At 41.9% G+C, this 22762-nt stretch overlaps 1 protein-coding gene across 1 annotated transcript in view; it reads right to left on the bottom strand.

Moving 5' to 3' along the window:
* Positions 1 to 1116: 1116 nt before the first annotated feature.
* The window catches only part of NOX3 (NADPH oxidase 3), a 61191-nt gene continuing 39545 nt past the window's right edge, over positions 1117 to 22762 (bottom strand). The window contains exons 11-13 of the mRNA XM_074988702.1: positions 12675 to 12821; positions 5205 to 5329; positions 1117 to 1269 (exon numbers count right to left, since the gene is read on the bottom strand). Of these exons, the coding sequence (XP_074844803.1) occupies positions 1143 to 1269; positions 5205 to 5329; positions 12675 to 12821 (399 nt within the window). The 3' untranslated portion in view covers positions 1117 to 1142. The remainder of the gene's footprint in view (positions 1270 to 5204; positions 5330 to 12674; positions 12822 to 22762) is intronic.

Below are 22762 nucleotides of genomic sequence, written 5' to 3'. Positions count from 1 at the left end.
TATTATTATACTTTTCCTTTTATTCTAGGTCACTCAGCTCTGATACAAGCATTATTCTCCTCCAGTGGTGGTAATGGTGATGCTACTCAATGAACTATATAACAAAGACTCTAAATGCATCTCTTGTAGCATACCACAGTGATTTGCAAAAGTGGGAATAAATCAAAGCATTGAAGAGATAGCATGTTGAGCCAGAAGCTAAATTTACATCTTGTTGCATGAGGTAAGGGAGAACAGATCCTGTTTTTCTGGCAGAACAGTATCTTTGTGCTTGTTGCCTCAGACCCAGGCCCATTAAAACAATCATTCAGAATCTCCAGGAGACTGTCACCACTTCCTTTCATGTAATGGCAGCTGGTATTGGTGCTTACACACATTCCTCATTCCCTTCAAGATTTTCAACACACAACTAAAGAAGCTTAATTTATATTTAAAAATATGTGTCAGCTTATCCTGAGGCTCTTCACTAGCATCAGGGGGAAAAAAAAAGATAAATGCCTCTAGGTGAACTGGCAGAAATTCTAATTCTTCACTCACTTTACTGCTACATTATATGCACCACATTAATCATTTCACACAAGCAGACGTTTCAGAAAACTTGCACAATTTTCAAATAAAGATGCATTGTTTTCAACTCAATAATCACACAACTATGTCTTGTAGCACTAGCTTGGTTCATACAAACTCCATCCCAAACAGGACATTTATAAAATATTCCTGTAGTCTTCTGAGATGTAATTTTTATCCTTATGTGTTTGTTTGTATAGTTTTGTCTTCTCTAGTGAATATTTTTCCATGTGTTTGTACATATAATATTATCATTTGTCTAGTCAATGCCAGACACACTGGGGATGTTTTCTGCTTCACAGTTTGATTGAGTTAATGGATAAATGCATTATATTAACTGTGTTTTACACCTTTGTACACGTCTAATATATTTTTGTTTTGTTTTTAATATAGGTTAGAAGCTGTAGTTCTGCTCTATGTAAATTTGGGGGGGTTAATATTTTGAGTTTTAAAAATAAAAATAAACCCTGAATTATAAAGACACTTAGGCCCAGATCCTCAACTATATCTCCTCTAACTTAATTGAAAAAGCATCCAATATAATGACAACATTTATAAAATTTTAAAAACCTTGTCTAGAAACTTTCTTTATTATAATGAAACTGAACACCTCTTGGATCAGCTGATGAATACAAGTTGCACCTCTTTTGAAGGACTTTGGAGAGAGCTTTGGGTCCGCAGAAGAACACACCGATGCTGTTGCTGCAGCAATAGGAAAAAGATAACAGAAAAAAATGATAATAAACCACATCTCTTGGCAATCCTGTTTTGTTTCAATCTTTTAAAGTGGCCTTTTGATAAATATATTTTTAAAGTTTTCCCCATGTTTATTTCACACGTTATTTTAGAACTACATTTTTAAAATTTTCTTTAGTGTTTGTTACATCTTATTACATGGTTCAATTGAATTGTTCTAGCTGTTCTAGCATCTGTCTACAGAAGTTGCTCTCAAAAGAGATGTTCCAACAAAACTTCTGTCAACAGATCTCTTCTACACATAAAAGTGGATCGATCTTTTGATCTGCTCTGTCAGTATAAGCCCCCCCACCGAGCATCTACCCAGCTTTTTTGTTGACAAAACGCTTTTTGTGTATAGACACTCTGAGTTTTGTCTACAAACCTCTTGTGTAGTTGGACCCCATGAGCAGAAATTTTTCATTCTTTGTCTCCAAGTAGAGGTAATTTTTTAAAAAAATGTACAAAATTTGAGTTAATTTTGAGCTCTATGAAGATGAGAAAAATACACATTTTTGCCCAGAGACAATTTAAAAGCGTCTGAATTTTGAAACATGAGTTGTAAGTAGTCCCCACAGAAGACTAATTCCATACTCAAGTTTGCAGTTATGTAGGCAATAATGTTATGGACAACAGAAAAAAATGGCTATTTTCTGCGTAGTAGAATATAACAGTGTCTGAGGGTTTGCTTTTAAAAAGAAACTACCCATTAGACATATAAAAGTATACATCATTAGTTGTATAACTACTGGAATAAATTTTAGAATTTGCATCATTAGAACAGAAAGCTAAATTTGTAGCAATGAGGTGCAACTGATGATTACTTCCAATAAGCTTTCTCAAAGGAAAGTACAAATGCAGTTCAAGTGAATTCTAACCACAAAAACTGAGAAGTGCTACTGTGCCCACCACTAAATTTCCACAGCACACCTAGGCACAGGTGGGAACTTCAGCTCCAAAATGTTTGTACCAGCAATTGCACCCATAAGATCTTGGAATGGTGGAGAATCTGATTTGTAGCTGCAGCTCCAGTCTCTAACTTGATAGTTTCAGCTCTCTGTATCACGTGTGAATGATAGATTCACACTGCCAGAAATAGACCACGACTCTTTTCCATCTGCAAAGAGACACTGCACTGCAGAGAAGGGAGTCCATGTGGACCTGGATTCAGTGGCATACAAGGGATGTAAACCCTGCTCAAGAGCAGCCCTAGTCATTTTCCTGGCCAGGGAAGAAAGCTTTTTGGCACCCACCCTCCTGGAACAAATCTGGTAGAGAAAAACCTAAAACATGGCTGGCCAAGTAGCTGAGGAAGGGGAGTCTAGCAGTGCACTGTTCCCTTGATTTGCTATAATGCTCCAGAAGCTGGTACCCTGGGCAATGGCTGTGTTTGTCTGCCCCTAGAACCAGTCCTGAGTCTGGTCACTTAATGAAATCCAGCTACCCCTTTACCCCCCCCAACAGCAGATCCATGCCAATTCTGCTCCATCCTAAACCATCTGCATATGTAGATGGCCTAGATTGCCCCAGACAGGTCCAATAAATGTTTATCTCATGTAGTTTTTCCTTTCAAGTGTTCACATTTAACCTTAAGGCTATGTCTACACTAGCTGCAGAACTTTGAAAGGGGCATGATAATGAAACTAAATGAAAGAATCTAATGAGGTGCTGCCATGAATATGAAGTGTCTCATTAGCATAATGGCAGCCACAGCACTTCAAAAGTGCCACTTTCGATCGTGTGTGACTCGTTTACACGGGGTCGTTTTTGAAAGGACCCTGCACACTTCAAAATCCCCTTATTCCTATAACCAAATAGGAATAAGGGGATTTTGGACTATGTGGGGTCCTTTTGAAAAGGACTCTGTGTAGATGAGCAGTGCCCAATCGAAAGCGGCATTTTTGAAGATCCTCGGCTTCCATTATGCTAATGAGGCACTTCATATTCATGGCAGCACCTCATTAGCATCTTTCAGTTAGGTTCATTATCATGCCCCTTTCAAAGTTCTGGAGCTAGTGTAGACATAGCCTAAATGTAAAAACTGTTCACAAACAAATTCACAGAGTCATCGGGCCAATTGAAGTCATCTAGTTTGACCTCTTCCATAGAAGAAGCCATAGAACTTTCCCAAAATAATTCATTTTGAACTACAGCATATCTTTTATAAAGTGATCCAACCCTGATTTTAAAATTGCCAGCAATGGAGAATCCACCATGACTCTTGGTAGATTGTTGCAGTCGTTAATTGCATTCACTTTTTAAAATATTACACCATATTTCCGATCTGAATTTGGCTAGCTCCAACTTCCATCCCTGGATCATGGTATGCCTTTATCTGCTAGATTGAAGAGTCCGTTATCAAATATTTGTTCCCCATGTAGACACTTAGCAACTGATCAAGTCAGCCCTTAATTTTCTCTTTGTTAAGCTAAATAGATTGAGCCCTGTGAGCCTGTCACTATAATGCACATTTTCTAATCCTTCAATCACTCCCATGGCTTTTCTCTGAACCCTCTCCAATGTATCAACATCTTTCTGCAATTGTGGAGACCAGAACTGGAGACAGTATTCCAGAAGTGGTCACACAAATGCCAAATGTCAAGTTGTAATAACTTCTCTCTTCCTATTCAAGATACCCTTCTTTATCTACCCAAGGCTCATATAGCCTTTTTGCCCACAGCATTGCACAATTCCCAAATCGTTTGCAGAGCCACTGCATCCCAAGGCAGAGTCCCCCGTCACGTAAGCACAGTCTAAATTCTTTGTTCCTAGCTGTATATATTTACAATTAGCCATATTAATTGTTTGTGCCTAGCTTACCAAGCAAGCCATGTTGCTCTGTACCCATGACCAGCCATCATTATTTACCACTCCTCCAATTTTGTTCTCTACATATTTATCAGGGATGATTTTATACTTTCTTCTAAGTCATTGATAAATAGCATAAGGTGAGAACTGATCCTTGTAGGCCCACACTAGAAACATCTGCTTGATACTGATTCCCCAATTACAGTTACATTTGGAGACTATTCAGTTAGCCAGCTTTCAATACATTTAATATTTACCAAGTTAATTTTAGCTCATTCTAATTTTTAATCCAACATTGTATAATGCCTTATAGAATTCTGCGTTATCACCACTGTAAACTTTATTAACCAAACCTGTAAACTCAGAAAAAAGATGTCAGGTTAGTTTGGTCAAATCTGTTTTCCAAAACCCCATGTTAATTGACATTAATTATACTGCCCTCCTTTAATTCTTTATTAATTGTGCCCTGTATCTGCCACTCCATTATCTTGCCATGGATCAATGTCAGACTGACAGGCCTATTTCATTTGGAAATGGAAATGAAAAACAAAGAAAGATTCCAGAATTTTCTGATGATAAACAAACATATTTCAATTTTTCTTCAAAGGCTTCCTGGAACAAAGAACCTTTTCTCACACCACTAGCAAATTCACCAAGTTCAAATGAACGGTCTTTGCCAGCAGAGATGAACTAATAACAGAATAGCAGTGTCTTACAACAGGTGCCAAATATGTTGGGAGAACAAACATATCCTTGACATCATAAGAAAAAAAAAATCCGTTTCTCTCTTTAATAACCATCTTCAAGAGAAAATAATGTTACTTTGTCCTTTGTGCAGAACAGTAATTGGATTGTGTGTTTGAATTATATCTGGCAAAGGCCAGGATATTGAAATACTTATAAATATTAGATTTCCTTATCCAAAAATTAGATTTTATTGGCATCTTCTTTCTGAGATTTCTTCATTAAAAGCTTCATTAAATATAAATCGTCTTTCAAAGAGGAAAAACTAAATTATTTTAAAATAGGTCATTTTAAAAGATTTTCCCTCTTTGAGAAAGAGTTATATAATGATAGACGCAAACCTGCCTTACCTAGGATGATTATCTGCTATTTGCCTGAACTCACTGTCCCAGTTTGGTCTTCCATAGAAAGTCTTTTGTCTCAGACCAGTAATTACATCCATCTTTTCATCATCATGTAGAGCTATATGAGTAGCCTAAAGCAAAATTTACAGCAAGACAAGCAGTCATTTTAGAATCAATAATGTATATGCTGAGTAAGAGGTAAAGTGATAATACTATCTCCCAATAAAAGGTGGAAATATACATTACTCAGGTGCAAAGAGACATAATTAATCATAAGAGGGCAACACTCTAGATCCTAAAGAGATGGGAAGGGAAAGGTAACATTTTCAAAAGTGCCTAAATACCTTAGAAGCCTAAATTCCATTTTCAAAGCTGACTTGGGCATATAGACATTTAAATCCTAGTGACTTCTAACGAGATGTAAGCTTCTAAGGCTCCCATCCTGAAAGATATTTAGATGCCTTTGATGGTCTGGGTCTACATCACTTGTGCAGACAGGATTTAGACTTATAAGTTACTTAGTTACTTGTAGAGAGAAGAATCTGCTTAAATATTTTGAACACTATTCCACATTATACTTTGCCGTGGTGTATACATGTCACAATCATTAGTTGTGGCCAATCCTTTACCAATAGCATGCTTTATGATATCAGAGCAGCAGCAATAACTTACACTCATTAAGTTGATAATGAGAACTGCCTGACACATAAATTTGTTTGCCATTTTCCTTCCCCTGTATTCTCCCATTATTATTATTTCAGAAAATATTATTGTACCACCTATAAGCAAGGAGAAAAAGAACCAAAGCTGATAGTGAGAATTATCCAAACCCACTTTTACCTCAGCTGAGAAATTCTCAGAACAAGAACATAGATGCATTTTCAAAATTTTATCTATTATACTACACATTTTTCAAGGCTCTGTGGACGCAGACTGAGCTCCTAGCAAGGATCTTCTCATATGCCTGGAAAGTCCCTAGCAAATTGCAGGTACTATGGTAAGCCAGTAAATAAATACATAAGTAATAATCTTATTAACAGGCCTATAGTAATTGATATTGCCACTCCTGCACAAGAAACAAAATAGAAACAAGATGAAAAGATGGCAAAGACCTCTGCCATGACACGGTATGATGATGTAAAACAGAACAAAGACGGATTACTAGAGCACTTGAAGCAATCCTTCAGGGTATGAATGAAAAGCTCAGGAATATGTTAGGTACGCAAAACATCCCAATTAATGATTTCCAGAAGTCAGTGCTCATAGGCTTTGTGAGACCTGTAAGGAAAGTCAGAAGAGAACCCGTTCGTTCAAACACCTGAAATTCAGGAGCCTGAGGACAGTTTAAATAAATTTTTAAAGACCCAAACCTTTAGAGTCAGTTTTTCGTCAGGCTTTATTAGTGACTTATAGACACAAAATTTTGATGGTAGTGTTTCCCTTTTTATTCCCAAAGACCTTGTATCTTGTGAAGGCTAATTGTGGGAAAAAAATCCCTATGATGTCATACTGAGGGATAATTATACTACATTAATAAATATTTTTATTGGTTCTACATAGCAATTCCTACATTCTTTTTCTCATACATAATATACATGATTCCTATATATAGACAGAAATCTTTTTTCCATTTACATCTCCAGAAATGAAGTTATTCGCATAATTTACATGCAGATTTACTCTCTCTTTAGGTTCTTTTATTGCACCCATCACCAAACAGGTATTTAAAAATCAAGCAGACAAACTTTCTCTATTTTCCTCCCTTTGTACGTAGCATTAACTATTTCATTGATAGAGAACAACAAGAAGTCCTGTGGCATCTTATAGACTAACAGATAGTTTGGAGCATAAGCTTTTGTGGGCAAAGACCTGCTGCATCAGATGTGTGATGATATTTTATCTATTTATTGATTGTATGAAGGGCTATCACCATTATTACCCTTGTCAAGAATTACTGAAGGAAAGCTAACACCATATTTATTTGGAATTTAGTTCTGCATGTAGTGTGACTGGTGGTTACTATTTTTGCAGTTGTGGATTCCATAGTTTGGATCCCTTCGTTATGAAAGGTCCCTCTCGTGTTCATGAGTCCCCCCCCATTGCTTGACAGCTTCAGCATTACAATGAAGTGCAGTCACAAAAGCTCATGGTGGTAGAGAGAGACACAAGGGATTCCTGATAGCTTGGACCAATCACTGGACGGTATCTTGGCAGAGGACACAAACTGGAGTCTATTCAGCGGGGAGCCAGTGAAGGGACTGGATGATTTGTCCATGTCCAACTGTGCTGCTCAGCGAATGGGGGCTGCATTCTCTGGCAGATGGAACCTTTCCAGCATTTGTGGTTTCAATCCTGTGTATAATAAATTGCAATCGTGAAGCCTAGATGTCGCAAATGCATTGCCAGGACTGGATTTCATATGGCGGCATAGTTTCCTGACTAGCCACGGAGAGAAGAGGGCTTGTTTGCTACCTCCCTTTATATTGGCCTTCAGTGGCAGTGAAGAATCCATAAGGACATCAAGACTGAACACATCTAATAGTCTGAAAGCATATGCCCTCAGCAGAGGGGAAAGAGTTAAATTTTCAAAAGGCATTCTTGCTTTCTAATAATGTCACCTTCATATTGCCTGGATTCAGCTTCAGTCAACTGCTCTTTACCCTAGGTTGTGGGTGTGTGCTGCATGCTCCACAACATTGGTGAGAGCAAGGGGGAGGCCTTCATCCAGGGACAGGCAGTTGATGCCAGCACGGGCTTCCCCCAGCGAGCCACTGCACCCAGGCCCACCATGAGGGGGTACAAGTCCGTGAGGCCTTGCAGACCCATGTTGATCAGGAAGACCCTGAGCACCTCCCTGGCCATCTCTGGCAGGCCTCTCACACAGCACCACCACCACCCACAAACTATCCCCCCAACAAGCACACGTGTCACTGGGTTCTTTGAAAAATAAAACAGTGGATTATTGAATAACTGATAACTGTCTGGAATGGTATGCGAACAACAAAAACTGGACCTTATATACAAATGGAGGACAACTATATACAAATGGGGGGCCAGCAGATGGCTTGGCCGTTGGCCCATCACTCTGGGGTGGGGGTAGCGGGGTGCGACTCCCGGTGGGTTTGGGTCACAGGCCCCCCCTTGTCCGCGGTCCCTGGTGTGGCAGGCTGGGGGCTGGGAGGACCGGCAGGAAGGGCCAGGATGCCTCTCCCGGCTGGTCTTCAGCCCCAGTGGGCTCCAGTCCTGGGGGGCTGGCAGGCTGGTCAGGTGGGGTGGCAGGTGAGGCAGGAGGGGCAGCAGTCAAGGCATTGAGTGGAGCATCAGGGAGGGTAGCGGGGAATGGGAGCCAGGCCACGGCCTCTCAGAATGACCTGGCTATGCCCCAGAAAACCTCCTTAAACTCCTGCCATGCCACCCAGTGCCAGGTGGACTCCTCTCTGTCGAATCACAGCCTCTCCTTGGCCACCTCCACCTGCCACTGGAGAGCTGCCAGGAGCTGGGGGTACACAGGGAACCATCCCCTGGGTCCAGCAGTGGTGCACCCATCCTGGCCTTGGCAGTATCCCCGGGTAATGGCGGTGCCTGACCTCTGGTGGGCTCTGTGGCACGATGGAGGGTGCCTGGTTGCCTGGGGCCCCAGATAGTGCGGCTGCGAAAAGGGAGAGAGAGGGAGGGGAAGGCTGTTAGTACTGTGCCCTGGCCTGTGGCCCTTGCCCCGCATGCCCCCTTGGGTGCTGGGTCTCTGTCCCCCATCCGTGGGTGTGGTGTCCCTGTCAGTGGCCCCATTGCATGCCCCCCTACCCCTGGAGTTAGAGCGTGGCGCTGTCCATGGGTGTGGGTGCTGACAGCCGCTGATGGCCATGCTGTCATCCTGGGACCATGCTGTGGCTAGGCAATTGTGGGTCGGGGTCCACTGGGGGTGTCTGGTGCCCGCCCCAAGGCCCAGGGGTGTGTGCCCTGTGGGGTACATACCTGATTGTCCACTTGCACAGTTGGGGGAAACCCAGTAGGCAGATGCCCAGTTGGTGCTCCAGGAGGGAGGTCAATGAGGAGCCCCCCCTCTCCTTGCTGCTGGACCCCTCCTCTGCCGTCCTGAGGGCTGGCTCCGTGGGAGGGCCCCGGGGTGCGGGGCTGGCCTCCAGGCTGGACTCCGGCTCTGAGGCCTGCTGGGACACCTTGGCTGTGGTGTTCAGTGTTGCTGGGGGGGAGGAGGTGCCCAGGGGGCCCAGGATGGCCCTGAGCTCCCTGTAACAGGGACAAGCAGCAGCAGCGGCCCCAGACCAGCTGGCCAAGTCCTGGGCCCGAGAGTAACCGTGCCACAGTTCCTTCACCTTGCTTCGGATGTGATCTGGAGTGCGGGCAGGGTGACCCCAGGTGGCCAGGCCCTTGGCCAGTTGGGCGAACGCTTCTGCATTCTGCCACTTGCTCCCCATCGTGTGTGTGGGAGCACGAGCACCTGGTGGCCGGGCCTCACTTGCAAGGCAGAATGACCATACACTCCATCTTGGAATGCTATCATACAGCGGCGGGAAGGTCTGAAGTCAGGCCAGGAGAAAGAAATCAGAAAGTTGACAAGTAGTTGGAGAGTCCCCAAAGAGAACATCCTGACAAGCAGATAGTAAGCCCCCAAAGAGAACAGCTGGGGCTAGTAGCTGGAAGCCCCCCAAAGAGAACATCTTGGTTGTACAACATCAGAGGGTCTCAGGGGAGGTTCAGAAAAAGACCAAGGACAGAGGAAATCTTGTAACATGTTCTAACAGGCCGGGAGGATAGAAAGCCCAAATTAGGTAACAAACGCTTTAATTGGCCAGGTATCGAACCCCCAAGTAAGAAACAGTATAAAAGGTGATTTAGCAGGAATAAGGGTGTGGGCTCCTGGACACAAGGCGGAGGCTAGCAACTTCCAGTCCAGACAGCAGACCCCAGCCTGATCACCCGGACGTCACCACCACGAAAGGTCCCAACCAAGCCGTATCTCTGACTTGAAGGGCCGCTGTAACGTAGTTATTGGTGAGATGTGGGAGCATTGGATGTTATTGGTAAGTCACATGTAATTATATATAGTTATATATAACCTAGTATTTAGCTTATGCCAAATAAATAACTATCTATATATATATATATGACAAGTGTTAAGTAATTGTAGTTACAAATAAATGAATAAATCACTATTGGTAAATACCACTAGCTGGTCTAGCTGGGTCTGTATAGAGAATTATTGGGACTTAGAACAGCCACAGGGCATTGTGGTGTTCACAATCGGAGTGTTATTGTTTCTGGTACTCATAATACTGTGGAAACCTAGGTTTTAAAGTGAATACACTGAATCACATATTGCTGCTACACTATATCAGGCTGCTATAAAGGTGGGGTGGTTGGTCCTGGGCCACCCGACTCCCCCCGCTGTATCACACCCCACGCGCACCCACGGGACCCGGAGTAGGTCGGCACATCGTCAGTGTGGAGCACCTCCTCTTCACCCCAGAGCCCCAGCCAGTCTCGGACCTCGGCATCTGCCCAGGAGGGGCCCCGACGCTTTTTGGCTCCCCATTTGGCTGCGGGGGAGCCCTGGGGGCTGGCTGCCATGGCACTGGGTGGATGGTTAGGATCTGTGGAGGGTGTGCAGGGCTGGCACGTGCGTGTGCTGCTGCCTGCACGCTCTCAGATTCCTGCCAGAGGAAATCTGGGTGTATGGTGCTTTGAGGGCTGTTGTGCATGGTGATCACAGAACCCTGCAGGGGCTGGACACACGTCTTGACCTCTCACCTGATTGCCACCATGGAGGACCCCACTATTTCAAAGTAGCGCGATACGGATCATCCACACATGCCCTACTTTGATGTTTAACTTTGAAGTAGGGTGCTATTCCCATCTTCCGATAGGAATAGCGATTTCGACATCTCTCCACCTAATCTCGATTTCAACGTCGAAGTAGTGCCTGGCATGTGTAGATGCAACACGCACAATTTTGATGTTGTGCCAGCTACTTCAAAGTAGCTGGCTAGTGTAGACGTGGCCTGAGTGAAAGTGGAAAGTAACTAAGATAAGAGAAGAGCAAAGCTACAAGAAAAAGAATGATGTGGTATATCTTCTCTTTTTAATCCTATGAGATTGCTTTCGTTAAATGCAAAGAGCAAAAATTAGGAATCAGGATTAGAGGTCTTATTTTCCTCTGCCTAATGTGATTTGATTGACCAATTCAGAGTCTGATTTTTATATGGATGTGATGGGGGCTGTTTTGTTTCCGGGCCTCCACTTTCTACATCTCCAGTGCCTCTTGCTGGCAAGCACTCCAGCACCATGACGCCCTACCTCTTGACTGAGCTCTTCATTCAGGCCACCACAGTAATTTCTACCAGCCTTAGGTAACAGAGTCCAAAGAAATATAGAGTCCCACGTCCTCATCACAGGAAGGGCTTTAAGTTCTCCTGCTGAACCCCCTGGGTGGCTCACTTTCACCTGGGGACTTCCAACATTTTTACCCTCTCTGTACTTCTGAGAGGTATGAGGAATACAGATTTTTGTACTCTCCACAACAAGGGTGGGAGGACAAGGAGCATGAGCCCTCCAATTGTACCAGGTTCCAACCCAATATCAGCATACTGAAGTGCCTCAAGGCTGCCTTCTTGGGCCACTTCCTACCACTTGCCTCCCCTCAGAGTCTCAAAGTCCAACATATTAATAAAAAAGGAAAATCTGACCCTTCAGCCCTGCTGATAGCTCGTTCCTGGAAGTAAAGGCTTTTATAGTTCCCTTATTCAGGAGTTCTCAGGATAGGTTTGTCCTCCTATCCTCACTGCCCAATTTTTAAGGGTCTCTCTCTCTCTCTTTAAAACTACTCCTCCAGCTGAAGTTGGTTTTGCAGGTGATGGGGGGAGAGGGAGGGGTAAAAGAAATCTCCTAGGCTTAGAACTGCCCCTTAAACACTTCAGTTCCAGTATGGGATTTATATACTCCATCACACTGCATAACAAAATATATTTTATAAATAGAATAGTAGCAATTTTAAAACAACCAATATTTGTGGTAAGTATTTCACAAACTGTCATGCCAACATCCAACTTAATTCAGAAGAAATTTTCCATTCTGTCAATTTTTTTCCCACCTTAATCACAGCAGATGGTACTCATAACTTCCAGAGATAGGCTATTGGAGGTTGGAGGTAGATGGACCATGGATTAGATACAGTACAGCAATTCCTACGTTCCTATTTTTCAAAAGCTGAGCTGGAAGTGGGCTCTATATTTACAGTTCTTTGTCTCCTTGCTCTCTGTTAGTAGAGTCACAGTGGTGTATGTGTGAAAAAATATCACAAAATATTAAAAAAGAGAAAATGTTAGGAGAAAAAAACCTGTTCATCAAATAACTTCTAGAATTAAATGTAATTACATTAATTCATCCATTTGCTTGTTCCTATATCATATGCTGCCATACTGGAAAAGTAAGGTACATTAACTCAAACCCATTTGTTAATACCTGACTTTCATCCCAGCCAGTAAGAAATATATGATAACTTAGAAAATGGGTTTTCCCTTTCTCAGCCATTTGTGTTTCCAGCAAGAGCAGGAGATCAGCAAACCACTCAAAGGCAGATGGATCTCTGCAAGTCCAATAGAAATAAACCTGTCAAGTAAAAGTAAGAAGATTCAACAAGACACAAGCTTTCAACAAGCTTTCCATAAAGCAGTTGAATTATATACGTTGAGATAAGTGGTTAATCTTATAGCATGCTACTCTGCTCCAGTGGAAATTTAAACACGATCCCATCTATTTTTGACACTGGAGTTTCTTTATATGTTTTAATACACCTTTTTCTTCTTCACAAATATGAGTACATTTAGTGATTAAAGTATTAATGCAGACAGGCAATATGCAAGCCATGTAACTCTGTCAATGCATCACCACACTAACTTACAAAACCTAACTGCATTTTTCTTGACTAGAGACTGAAAGTCCTAAGAAACTGCACAGTGATTCCAAGAGGAGATCAAATTGAGAGTAAGTTGAGATCATAACACTCAATTTCATTCATTCCCTAAGAAAGATACTCTGTGTTGTTGAGATGCCTACACCAGGCCCATCATGGTGGTATGGAAGTTCAGTTGCTAAGATGAAAAACTTGGAAACTAGCCCACTCTGTCCTTTTAGTCTCAAGTTTACTGACACTGTGTTGAGTGTAGCATTAAACACTTATGTTCCTGGACACAACTCCTACACACGACTGGACTTTGCACACACCATTCCCACAGAGCACCTGAGCATGCACCAGCCAAAGGCTACAGGAGTAAACCCGAGCTCTCTCTGTAATTGCTGCTCCCATCTGTTGCGGGCTGGGCTAAAGCTGGCCACTGGATCTGAGGGCAGGGTACTCTGCTCTCACTTATCCTCTAGATAGCACCTAGGCAGCATAGGAGAGGAAGCAGTCTAATTCAAATACAGAGGAAACAAAAGCCAGACCCATAGGAGGGTAAATAGTTGACTAGGACAAAAAGCGTGGTGAGATTAGAACCAGCTGGGCAAAGAAAGTAAGCCTAGGAGGCAGGGAAGGATAGGCTGGGGCTATCTGGAGAAGGAGTCTGGGATTGGAAGCAAGTGAGGGAAATGCATGGGGGGCAGAAGGAGGGTTGCAAACCAGCTTCTTGGGGTGGGAAAATGGGGAAATTGAATGAGGACCTAAGAGGAAGTGGGATTCAGAGGCAGCGATGGCTGGAATAACCTTAGATTGGATGAGATGCCAGGTATTGGCAGCCTTGTAATGTACTTTTAATATAATTATTTGTATAATCCCTCAAAGTATGCTAGATAACCCATAAGAAGCCAGTTCTCTCTCAAGGGGTATACTCTCTCTCGCTCTCATTCTCAAAGGCTACGTCTACACTCGCATTCCCCTTTAGAAAGGAGGATGTTAATGGAGACACTTGGGGATATGCCAATGAGGCACTGCATAGTCATATCTGGTTCTAGGAATAAGGGGTTTTCAAGGGGTGCGGGGTCCAGTCGAAAAGGACCCCTTGTGGACAAGCCACATGTCTCATTAGCATCCCCCTGTTGAAAGGGAGGTGTAGCATAGACACAACTTCAGTAAATGCACTCTAAGAAGAAAAGAATGGGACAACAAAATTTGGAAAAGATATAAAGCTAAAAACAAAGTCAGAAAAACAATGTTTGGCTCTTCTGTTGTCTGTGAGTTTTATATTGTTTTGGTCTTTTAAAAAAATCCCCTCTCTCCTTCTCACCATGCGCCCAGTCACCCTGTTTCATCTTTAAATGTCAAAGTCTGGCAGGTCTTAATATCTTTTTGTCTCAAACAGATCACATTTCAAAACCTGGCTAAGTCCATCTTCAAATTCAGCAAGAGAAATTTTTAATTCTAGTCTTTTAGCCTCACACTTATTCATTTAATTAGGCTACTTCGAAAACTATTACTACTAACTAATATTATTCTTGAATAAATCACAATGTGTTTATAATACATTTGTGTTTTGGCGATTGTGATAATTTGGCATTTACAGACAATGTTGGTAGAATAAATAGCAGAAAATGAGGCATACTTATCGTGAGGTTTTTGAAGTTACTGTGGAGGGCAAATGAGACAGACATTGTGATGTTTTTAGAATGCATATAAGCAAGGTAGATGAAATAGACTGAGTTGTGTAGCTTCTAGTGACATGTAGATGGTAGAAAGGGAGTATGTTGCTTTGTATTATAATAGTAACTGAGAGATAGCTGTGTTAGTCTGTATTCTATCAAAACGAAAATGCAGTCATGGAGCATTTTAACAGAATGGCCCACTTCATCTTTCTCTCCAAATGCAAGAGGATGGACATCATATGCAAGGGCCTGACAGTGGAAAAACCCATTACAATCATTGTACTATACGACTACAGTGAGAATCTGTGCCACACACTCACTAAGAAACAGAGGAACCACTTGATCAAAATTCTTTACACTAAACAAGAGAAGAGTAAGAATGACCTCTCTCAACTTGATGCTCTCATCAGTAATCAGGCATCCACGCAAGATCCCACAGAATGAGACTTTACCTATACTAGACAAGAAATTTATGAAACACACTTCCACTCCTTAGAAAAGAGAAAGGACAATAAACTAAATTACTTCATACCTCAGGATACTAAAACAACCACAGCTCATCGGATAATGTTGTTAACATTTCCAGCTACTAATTCAGCCCAAAAAGGAGTCTCTCTTATCCCAGGGTCTTCCTTTCTGCCCCTCTAGCTCCACAAACTCAACACAATTTTGCAGTGACCTTGAAGCCTTCTTTCCCCATCTCCATCTAAAGAAATTCTTCCAACACACCTATGAACAACAGTCTGACTTGCCAGATGGCCCCCCCTCCCCCAACACCAAAAGAAGAACTCTGTGGGGACCCCCCGACAGTTGTAGTGACAGTCTGGATTTCTACATTCGATGCTTCCAGAGCCATGCACAGACTGACATGATATGCAAACACCACCAAATGAGACACAGTCTCAGCTATGTTCAATGCTATGCTGTCCAGAGTCCCAAAAATAACTCGGATATTATAGTCAAGCCGGCTGAGGAATGGGGTGCTGTTGTCATCATGAATAAGTCACACTGTGAACAGGAGGCAGCCAGACAACTCTCCAACACCATATTTTACAGACCTCTGTCGTCTGATCCCACTTTAGAATTCCAAAAGAAACGGCACCATTTACTTAAGGAACTACCTGCTTCTACCTGGGCCCTTATTCACTTAGGCCATTTCTACACAGGCCACTTTCTTCAAAAGTGGCATGGTAATACACAGCCTGAAATATGCTAATGAGGTGTGGATGCAAATTCCCCATGCCTCATTAGCATATGGTCATGTTATTTGAAGTCCGGAAGACCGTTCTTCCGGACTCCAAAACACTGTGTAGAAGCGTGGCCCCCGGGAGCTTCTAGAAGGAAGTCCTTCCAGAGGCCCCTTCTTCCCAAAAATTTTCTGGAAGAAGGGACCTCCGGAAGGACTTCCTTCCGGAAGCTCTCCCAGGGCCACGCTTCCACATGGCATTTTGGAGTCCAGAAAACGGTCTTCCAGACTCCAAATTATGTGACCGTGTGCTAATGAGGCATGGGAAATTTGCATCCGCACCTCATTAGCATATTTTGGGCCGTGTATTACCATGCCACATTCTTCAAAAGTGGCCTGAGTAGAAACAGCCTTAGACACACCAGCTAAACCTCAACCTGGATTATTCTATTTACTTCCTAAAATCCACAAACCTGGAAATCCTGGACATCCTATCATTTCAGGTATTGGCACTCTTACTACTGGACTAGCCACCTATGTAGACTCCCTCTTCAAACCCTACGCCACCCACACACCCAGCTACATCCAAGATACCACTTACTTCCTGAGGAAATTACAAAACATCATTCCTGAGAACACCATCCTTGCTACCATGGATGTAGAAGCTCTCTACACTAATATTACACATGAAGATGGACTACAGGCATCAGGAATAGCATCACTCACACTACCACAGCTAATCCGTTGTCAGATCTATGCAACTTTGCCCTCACACACAACTGTTTCCGATCTGGGGACAATTTTTGCCTCCAGATTAGTGGCACTGCTATGGGCACTCGCATGGCCCCACAATACGCTAATATATTTATGGCTGACTCGGAACAATTCCTCAGCTCTCATCCCCCATTACCACCTTTTTCTTTATGATACATCGATGACATCTTTATCTTTTGGACCCATGGTAAAGAGACTCTAGAAGAATTCTGCAGATACTTTAACAATCATAAACCTTAATTATCCACTGGCAGAAGTGAAAAAAACAAATTGACAGGTCCAGACAAATACCCAGAAACCATCTACTCCAAGATAGGCCCACAAAGGCCAATAATAGAACACCATTTGTCATTACCTACAGCCCCCCACCACTCAAACCACTGCAATGCATCATTAAAGACCTACATCCTATCCTAAATCATGATGTCACATGCCAGAAGCCCCTATGTGAGCGGCCTGTTCTCTCCTACAGACAACCTCCCAACCTTATGAGGATTCTCACTAGCAACCACAGGCTATACCTCAATAATACTAGTCCTGGAACTTTTCCTTGCAACAAGCCCAACTTTGCCAAGTTGCCAACTTTGTCCACATACCTGTTCTGGAGATACCACCACTGGACCTAACCACATGAATTCCAGAATCAGGGGCACAGTCTCCTGTTCCTCAACTAATGTCATATACACCATCATGTGCTAGCAATGCTCACACGCTATGTATATTGGGTAAACTGCAAACACTCTGAGAAAGAATGAATGGACACAGAGCAGAAATCAGAAATCTCCAAACACACAAACCTGCCAGCCAGCCCTTTAATGGAGTGGGCCATTCTGTTAAAGACCTGAGAGTTTATGATCTAGAGAAAGAGACTTTAACAACCATCTACAGAGGGAATGTTCGGCACTAACATTCACATTCAAATTTGACACATTAACATGTGGTTTGAACAGGGACAACAACTACCTGACCCATTATAAAGACTCCTTCACATACTTTGATGTTTCACCTAACACTTAACTTCCCCACCCCATGCTCTCCTCTTTCTGCCCTTCTGTCTGAGTTGCCAACAATGATAACAATTTTTCTGATTTGTCAACCTTGATAACAATTTTTGGACCTCTGTGCTTTATATATTGTGTCTGTTCTGGTCACATTATAGATCTGAAGAAGTGGGTCCGTCCCACGAAAGCTCATCAACTGTTAAATTATTTTGTTAGTCTTTAAAGTGCTACATGACTGCTTTTTGGCTTTGTATTAGAAGTGATTATATGACAAGATGTTGGTGTATTTCATTCTGAAGAGTTTTGTGAATTAGAGAAGGGTCTAGGACTGCTGGGAGGGGTTTATTACACAGTGCTGTAGCTGAGTGTAAATTTGAGGAGAATCAGGCCTAATGGCAGTAAAATATTTCCCTTTGGTAATTAAGAACAGTTTTGTTTTAAGTTAACTGTTATGTACAATACTTACATGATTATGCCTCCCTTTACAAAGATTTTTTTGTCTGGGAATTTTGATATCAGCAGTTGCTAAAAGCAGCCAGTACCTCTGAAAGTAAGACCAGTGCAAAACAGCAGTCTGTATTTTATCAAGACTGTTGGTAACTTCTGCTAAAGAATTTGCCCTGCACCCTCTATTTTACCATCTAATGACTTGCACCTTTTCAACAACTCACCTGACAAAAATGTCTGGCTCGTACAGATGGCTGGGAGTGGAATGGGGAGAGAACGTAATTTCTCAAACCCAATATACTGAACCACATTCCTCCTTGTTGTAGCCCCATTGAAGCCGTTACTACTTCATTTATTAAAATTGTTGTTTGTTATAAATGAGAAATATTTGTAATTAATTAACACAGTTTCTCCGCACAATACAATTTTTTGCCACAAATAGAGTCCTGAGAAATAAGGAGAGAGTCGCTAGTGAGAAAAGTTGGCCTTTGGCGGGGGGGAAAAAAGCCTGAGACATACAGTTTCCTATTAAAATAAAAATAAAAAAGGTAATTATTATTCATAAACAGCCTTTCTTTCCACTGAGTTGCTCTGGGCACTCCACAACATATTACATCTATGATTAAAATATAATGAAAACAAATAAAATCTACCCTCATTAACACTGTAGAATGAAATTAGGAACAGTATATTTCTGTAAGTAAGGAAATATTCTGAATTTTGTATTTTTATTGGAGGGCAGTAGTAGACAGTGTTAATAGTCTGTGCTGTTATTTAGGCTCCTCAGATAAAAAAAAAAAGATCCTAGTTAGATTTATGTTTCACAAATCCCCTCCCACCTCACATTCATCAGCTTGATGGCTTGCAGAAGTAAACAGCCTTAAATTTTCCAAGTGCTCTTTCTGCAGATTGAGTTTGATGCATTATTGCTATTAATCAGATCTGTAAGGCAGGATTTTGAGCAGCCTCTTATTTTGACAATGCACTTATGCGCCACACCCTTTTCATCCTCACCTATTTATCATTCATTTTCCTCCATCATAAACTTGGCAAAGTAAGGAAGAGTAAAAAGCTCTGCTCTGTCTCTCATATACAGTACATGCATACAGGGACAGTAAGTTTGCAGAAATTATCGTGGTTCCCAAAGCTCAAGCCCCTCCATCATCCAAAATTCCCTTTGTCCTCTGCCCCCCATGCTTAAGGCTCTGGGAGGGAGTTTGTTTAGTAGACTTCCTGCTTCTGATGTATTTAAAAATGTTGCAGTTACCGTCTGAGGTTTTGGCAAGACGTTTTTCAATTTTTTTTTTGCCTTCCCAATTACACCTTTGTGCTACATTTGACGGAGTTTATGCTCCTTTCTAATTTTCTCACTAGGATTTAAATATCCACTTTTTAAACACTGCCTTTTTATCTCTTACTGTTTCTTTTACTTGGTTGTTAAGCCACAATGGCACTTGTTTTGTTCTCTTACTATATTTTTTTCCTCTTTTTTTTTTTTTTTTGTTTGTAGCATACATTTGGGTTGAGTTGAACCTCTACTATGGTGTCCACAAGGAAGGAGGACTGTCTCAACAGAGGTGGCTTTTTCTGACAGTTGACGCAGTGTGGATGGGTCAAATATTGGAATAGCTTCTCCAGGCAGTTCCCCAGAGTCTAGAGACAGCCTGAGGTAATATGCACCCAGTCAATGTGGGGACAGTAGAAATCCCCCATTACTGTATTATTGAGTGGTTTCTTCTTTTTATATTCTCTCTCTAATCTCCCTTAGCATTTCACAGTCACTATCACAATCCTGGTCAGGAGCGCCCCCCCCCCACCCCCCTCAAATTCCACCTCTAAACTCCCTTGCAAAATTCCCCTGTTAGCCTGCCTTTTGTTTCTTACCTTTTTACTGGAGGATCTGACAATGATTTTGAGATATTCTAATAATCATCCCCGGAATCTATTCTAATCTACACACAAAATGCTTTTCAAAATAGCACTCAGCTGTTTCGAAATACAGCATCTACACACACAGAGCCAATTTTGAAATACAGCCATTGGATGCACTATAGCTTATTTTGAAATAGGCACTGTTTCCTATTTTAACAGCACCTATTTTGAAATAATCTAATAATCCTTAGTTCACTATAGTGACAAAGACTTTTGTCATATTAATCACCCTGACTCTGTTTACACACAAAATCCTGGTGCAAAGGCTGTGCTGCTTCCAAACTCATCACAGTTTTTCTTTTATTAAATGGACTTTGGCTTAACCCACTTATTTAGAGGAAACTGTTATCATTTCCTTAGGGAGTTATATACAACAATGCACTTCATTGTTTTCATTAGCCTGTGGGAGAACACACACACACACTGCACAGTTACACTCAGGCCGTGCCATAGTTAACATTGCTGGACCTGAGCCCCCAGGCTTGAATATTCATGGTGCCTGAGCACCTCAAGATCCTATAACCTGCTTCCTAGGCATGCAACTACTTCATAAAGCTGCTTTCAGCATAGTGATAGTCATTAATAACTACTCCATGATGAACATTCCTGCCCACGCCCGCCCCCACCCCATCAGAGTACTGGGGAAGGGAGTGCAGCAAGAGATTCAGCTTGTACTCAGGAAACATAGCAAGAATGACTGCGGGTAGGTTTACAAACAAAGTTGTTTCAAAATAACAGCCATTGATCCAGAATAACTATGCTAGCATCTGGACAATGCAACCAACTCTTTTGAAATAATTTCAAAATAGCAGTTGGCTTACTTCAAAATTGGTAAAGCTCATTGCACAAGGAGTAGCACTTATTTCAAAATAGGTGCTGTTAATATAGAGAATAGCGCCTATTTCAAAGTAAGCCATAGTGCTTCCAATGGCTCTATATCAAGATAGGCTCTATGGCCCTTTCTACACATGCCACTTATACCAGAAGCAGCATGCTAATGAACAGCCTGGAAAATGCTAATGAGGCCTGGATGTAAATTTCCATTGCCTCATTAGCATATGGTCACATGCTTCGGAGTCCAGAAGAAGCTCTTCCAGACTCCAAAATAGCCATGTGGAAGCACAGCCTCCAGGGATCTCCCAGAAGGCTTCCAGAAGGAAGATTTCCTTCTGGGAGATCCCCATGGGCCACACCTCTACACGGCTATTTTGGAGTCCAGAAGAGCTTCTTCCGGACTCTGAATCACATGATCATATTGCTAATAAGGCACCGGAAATTTACATCTGGGCCTCATTAGCATTTTCTGGGCTGTTCATTGGCATGCCACTTCCAGAACAAGTGGCCATGTAGAAATGGCCCATGTGTGTAGACACTGTATTTCAAAACAGCTGAGTGCTATTTTGAAATACATTTTGTGTGTAGCAGTGTTGTTTCAAAATAAGCTATTCTGGAACAGTTCTGCTGGAATAGCTTATTTTGGAATGCTGCTGCTGTGTGGACATTACCTCAGGGGCAGTGAGAGGAAAACATTCATCATTTGCTCCTCCTGCTGCTCCTAGACATTCTGTGTGTAAAGTACCTCTCAGCTGCTTCTGGCTGGCTGTGCAGGGCCCACAAATGAAGAACTACACCCTTAGTATTACAGGGCCTAGTCTGGCACACTGTAGTTATCTCTGTCTCCACACGCAAAGGTGAGGGTCCTGCATAGGTTCACTTACAAGGCTATCAAGAATTTAGCACTCAGCCTTATAGGCATAGAAGCGATTTTCCAAAAACAGCTTTAACACAAGGTCATATTGGTCTTTTAGTATTTCTGAAGAACAATATTTTGCTGGAAAGCTTGTAGGGTGAGGTGAATCTTAAAGAGGAATCAAGAGGATACAGCTGTTTGCCAATCTGGGTTAACCAATTCAGTTGCATAAATTCCAGCTGCAAATTTCTGAAATTGAGGCTAGCTGCTGTGAGGAAAAAAATCAGCAGGTGCGTAACTAAACTGAATGGTAAGACTCCAGTTTTGATACTGGAATGTTCCCTTTAAGCCCTCAAAAAAGCAATAGGAAAGCTACACTCTATGGCTTCTTAATTTTGCAAAATCAACTAGATAAACATGTACTACTTCTAATTTTTCAAATTATACAGCTGCAAACATTAAGCAAGCTAAGAATACTTGTCTTTCAACTATATGCGGGCAACACTAAGAAATATTAGTTCAGTAAGTGTAAACGATAGCTGTACTCAAATCAAAGCAAAGCTGTTCAAAAAAGAAAATCCTCTTATTTATTTTCTTAATAGGCATTTCTGTGGTACTCATCACAATAGAAAGAACGCCACCTTCTTTGAGACAGATTAAATTATGTGCAATTATGTCACAAGTGAAAGCTTTTAGCCAATGGAAAAATATGCAGGGTCACTCTGAGATTAAGTCACTCTCACTAAAAGGACAGATAAAAAATATTCTAATACTACTTTGGACTTCCAAAGCATCTTCCATCCAGATCTCAAGATGTTCTTCCAAAAGTAATGAATTTAGATTCACAGCACTTCTGAGTAATTTCATTACTCCCATTGTACTTAGGAGGTAACCACAGCACAGAAATTTTATATGTAAAGTAGAAATAATAGTACTCCTGTTT

Source organism: Carettochelys insculpta, chromosome 3, assembly GCF_033958435.1.
Source record: "Carettochelys insculpta isolate YL-2023 chromosome 3, ASM3395843v1, whole genome shotgun sequence".
In the NCBI taxonomy this organism is placed as follows: Eukaryota; Metazoa; Chordata; order Testudines; family Carettochelyidae; genus Carettochelys; species Carettochelys insculpta.
This window is presented reverse-complemented; position numbering and strand designations above follow the sequence as displayed.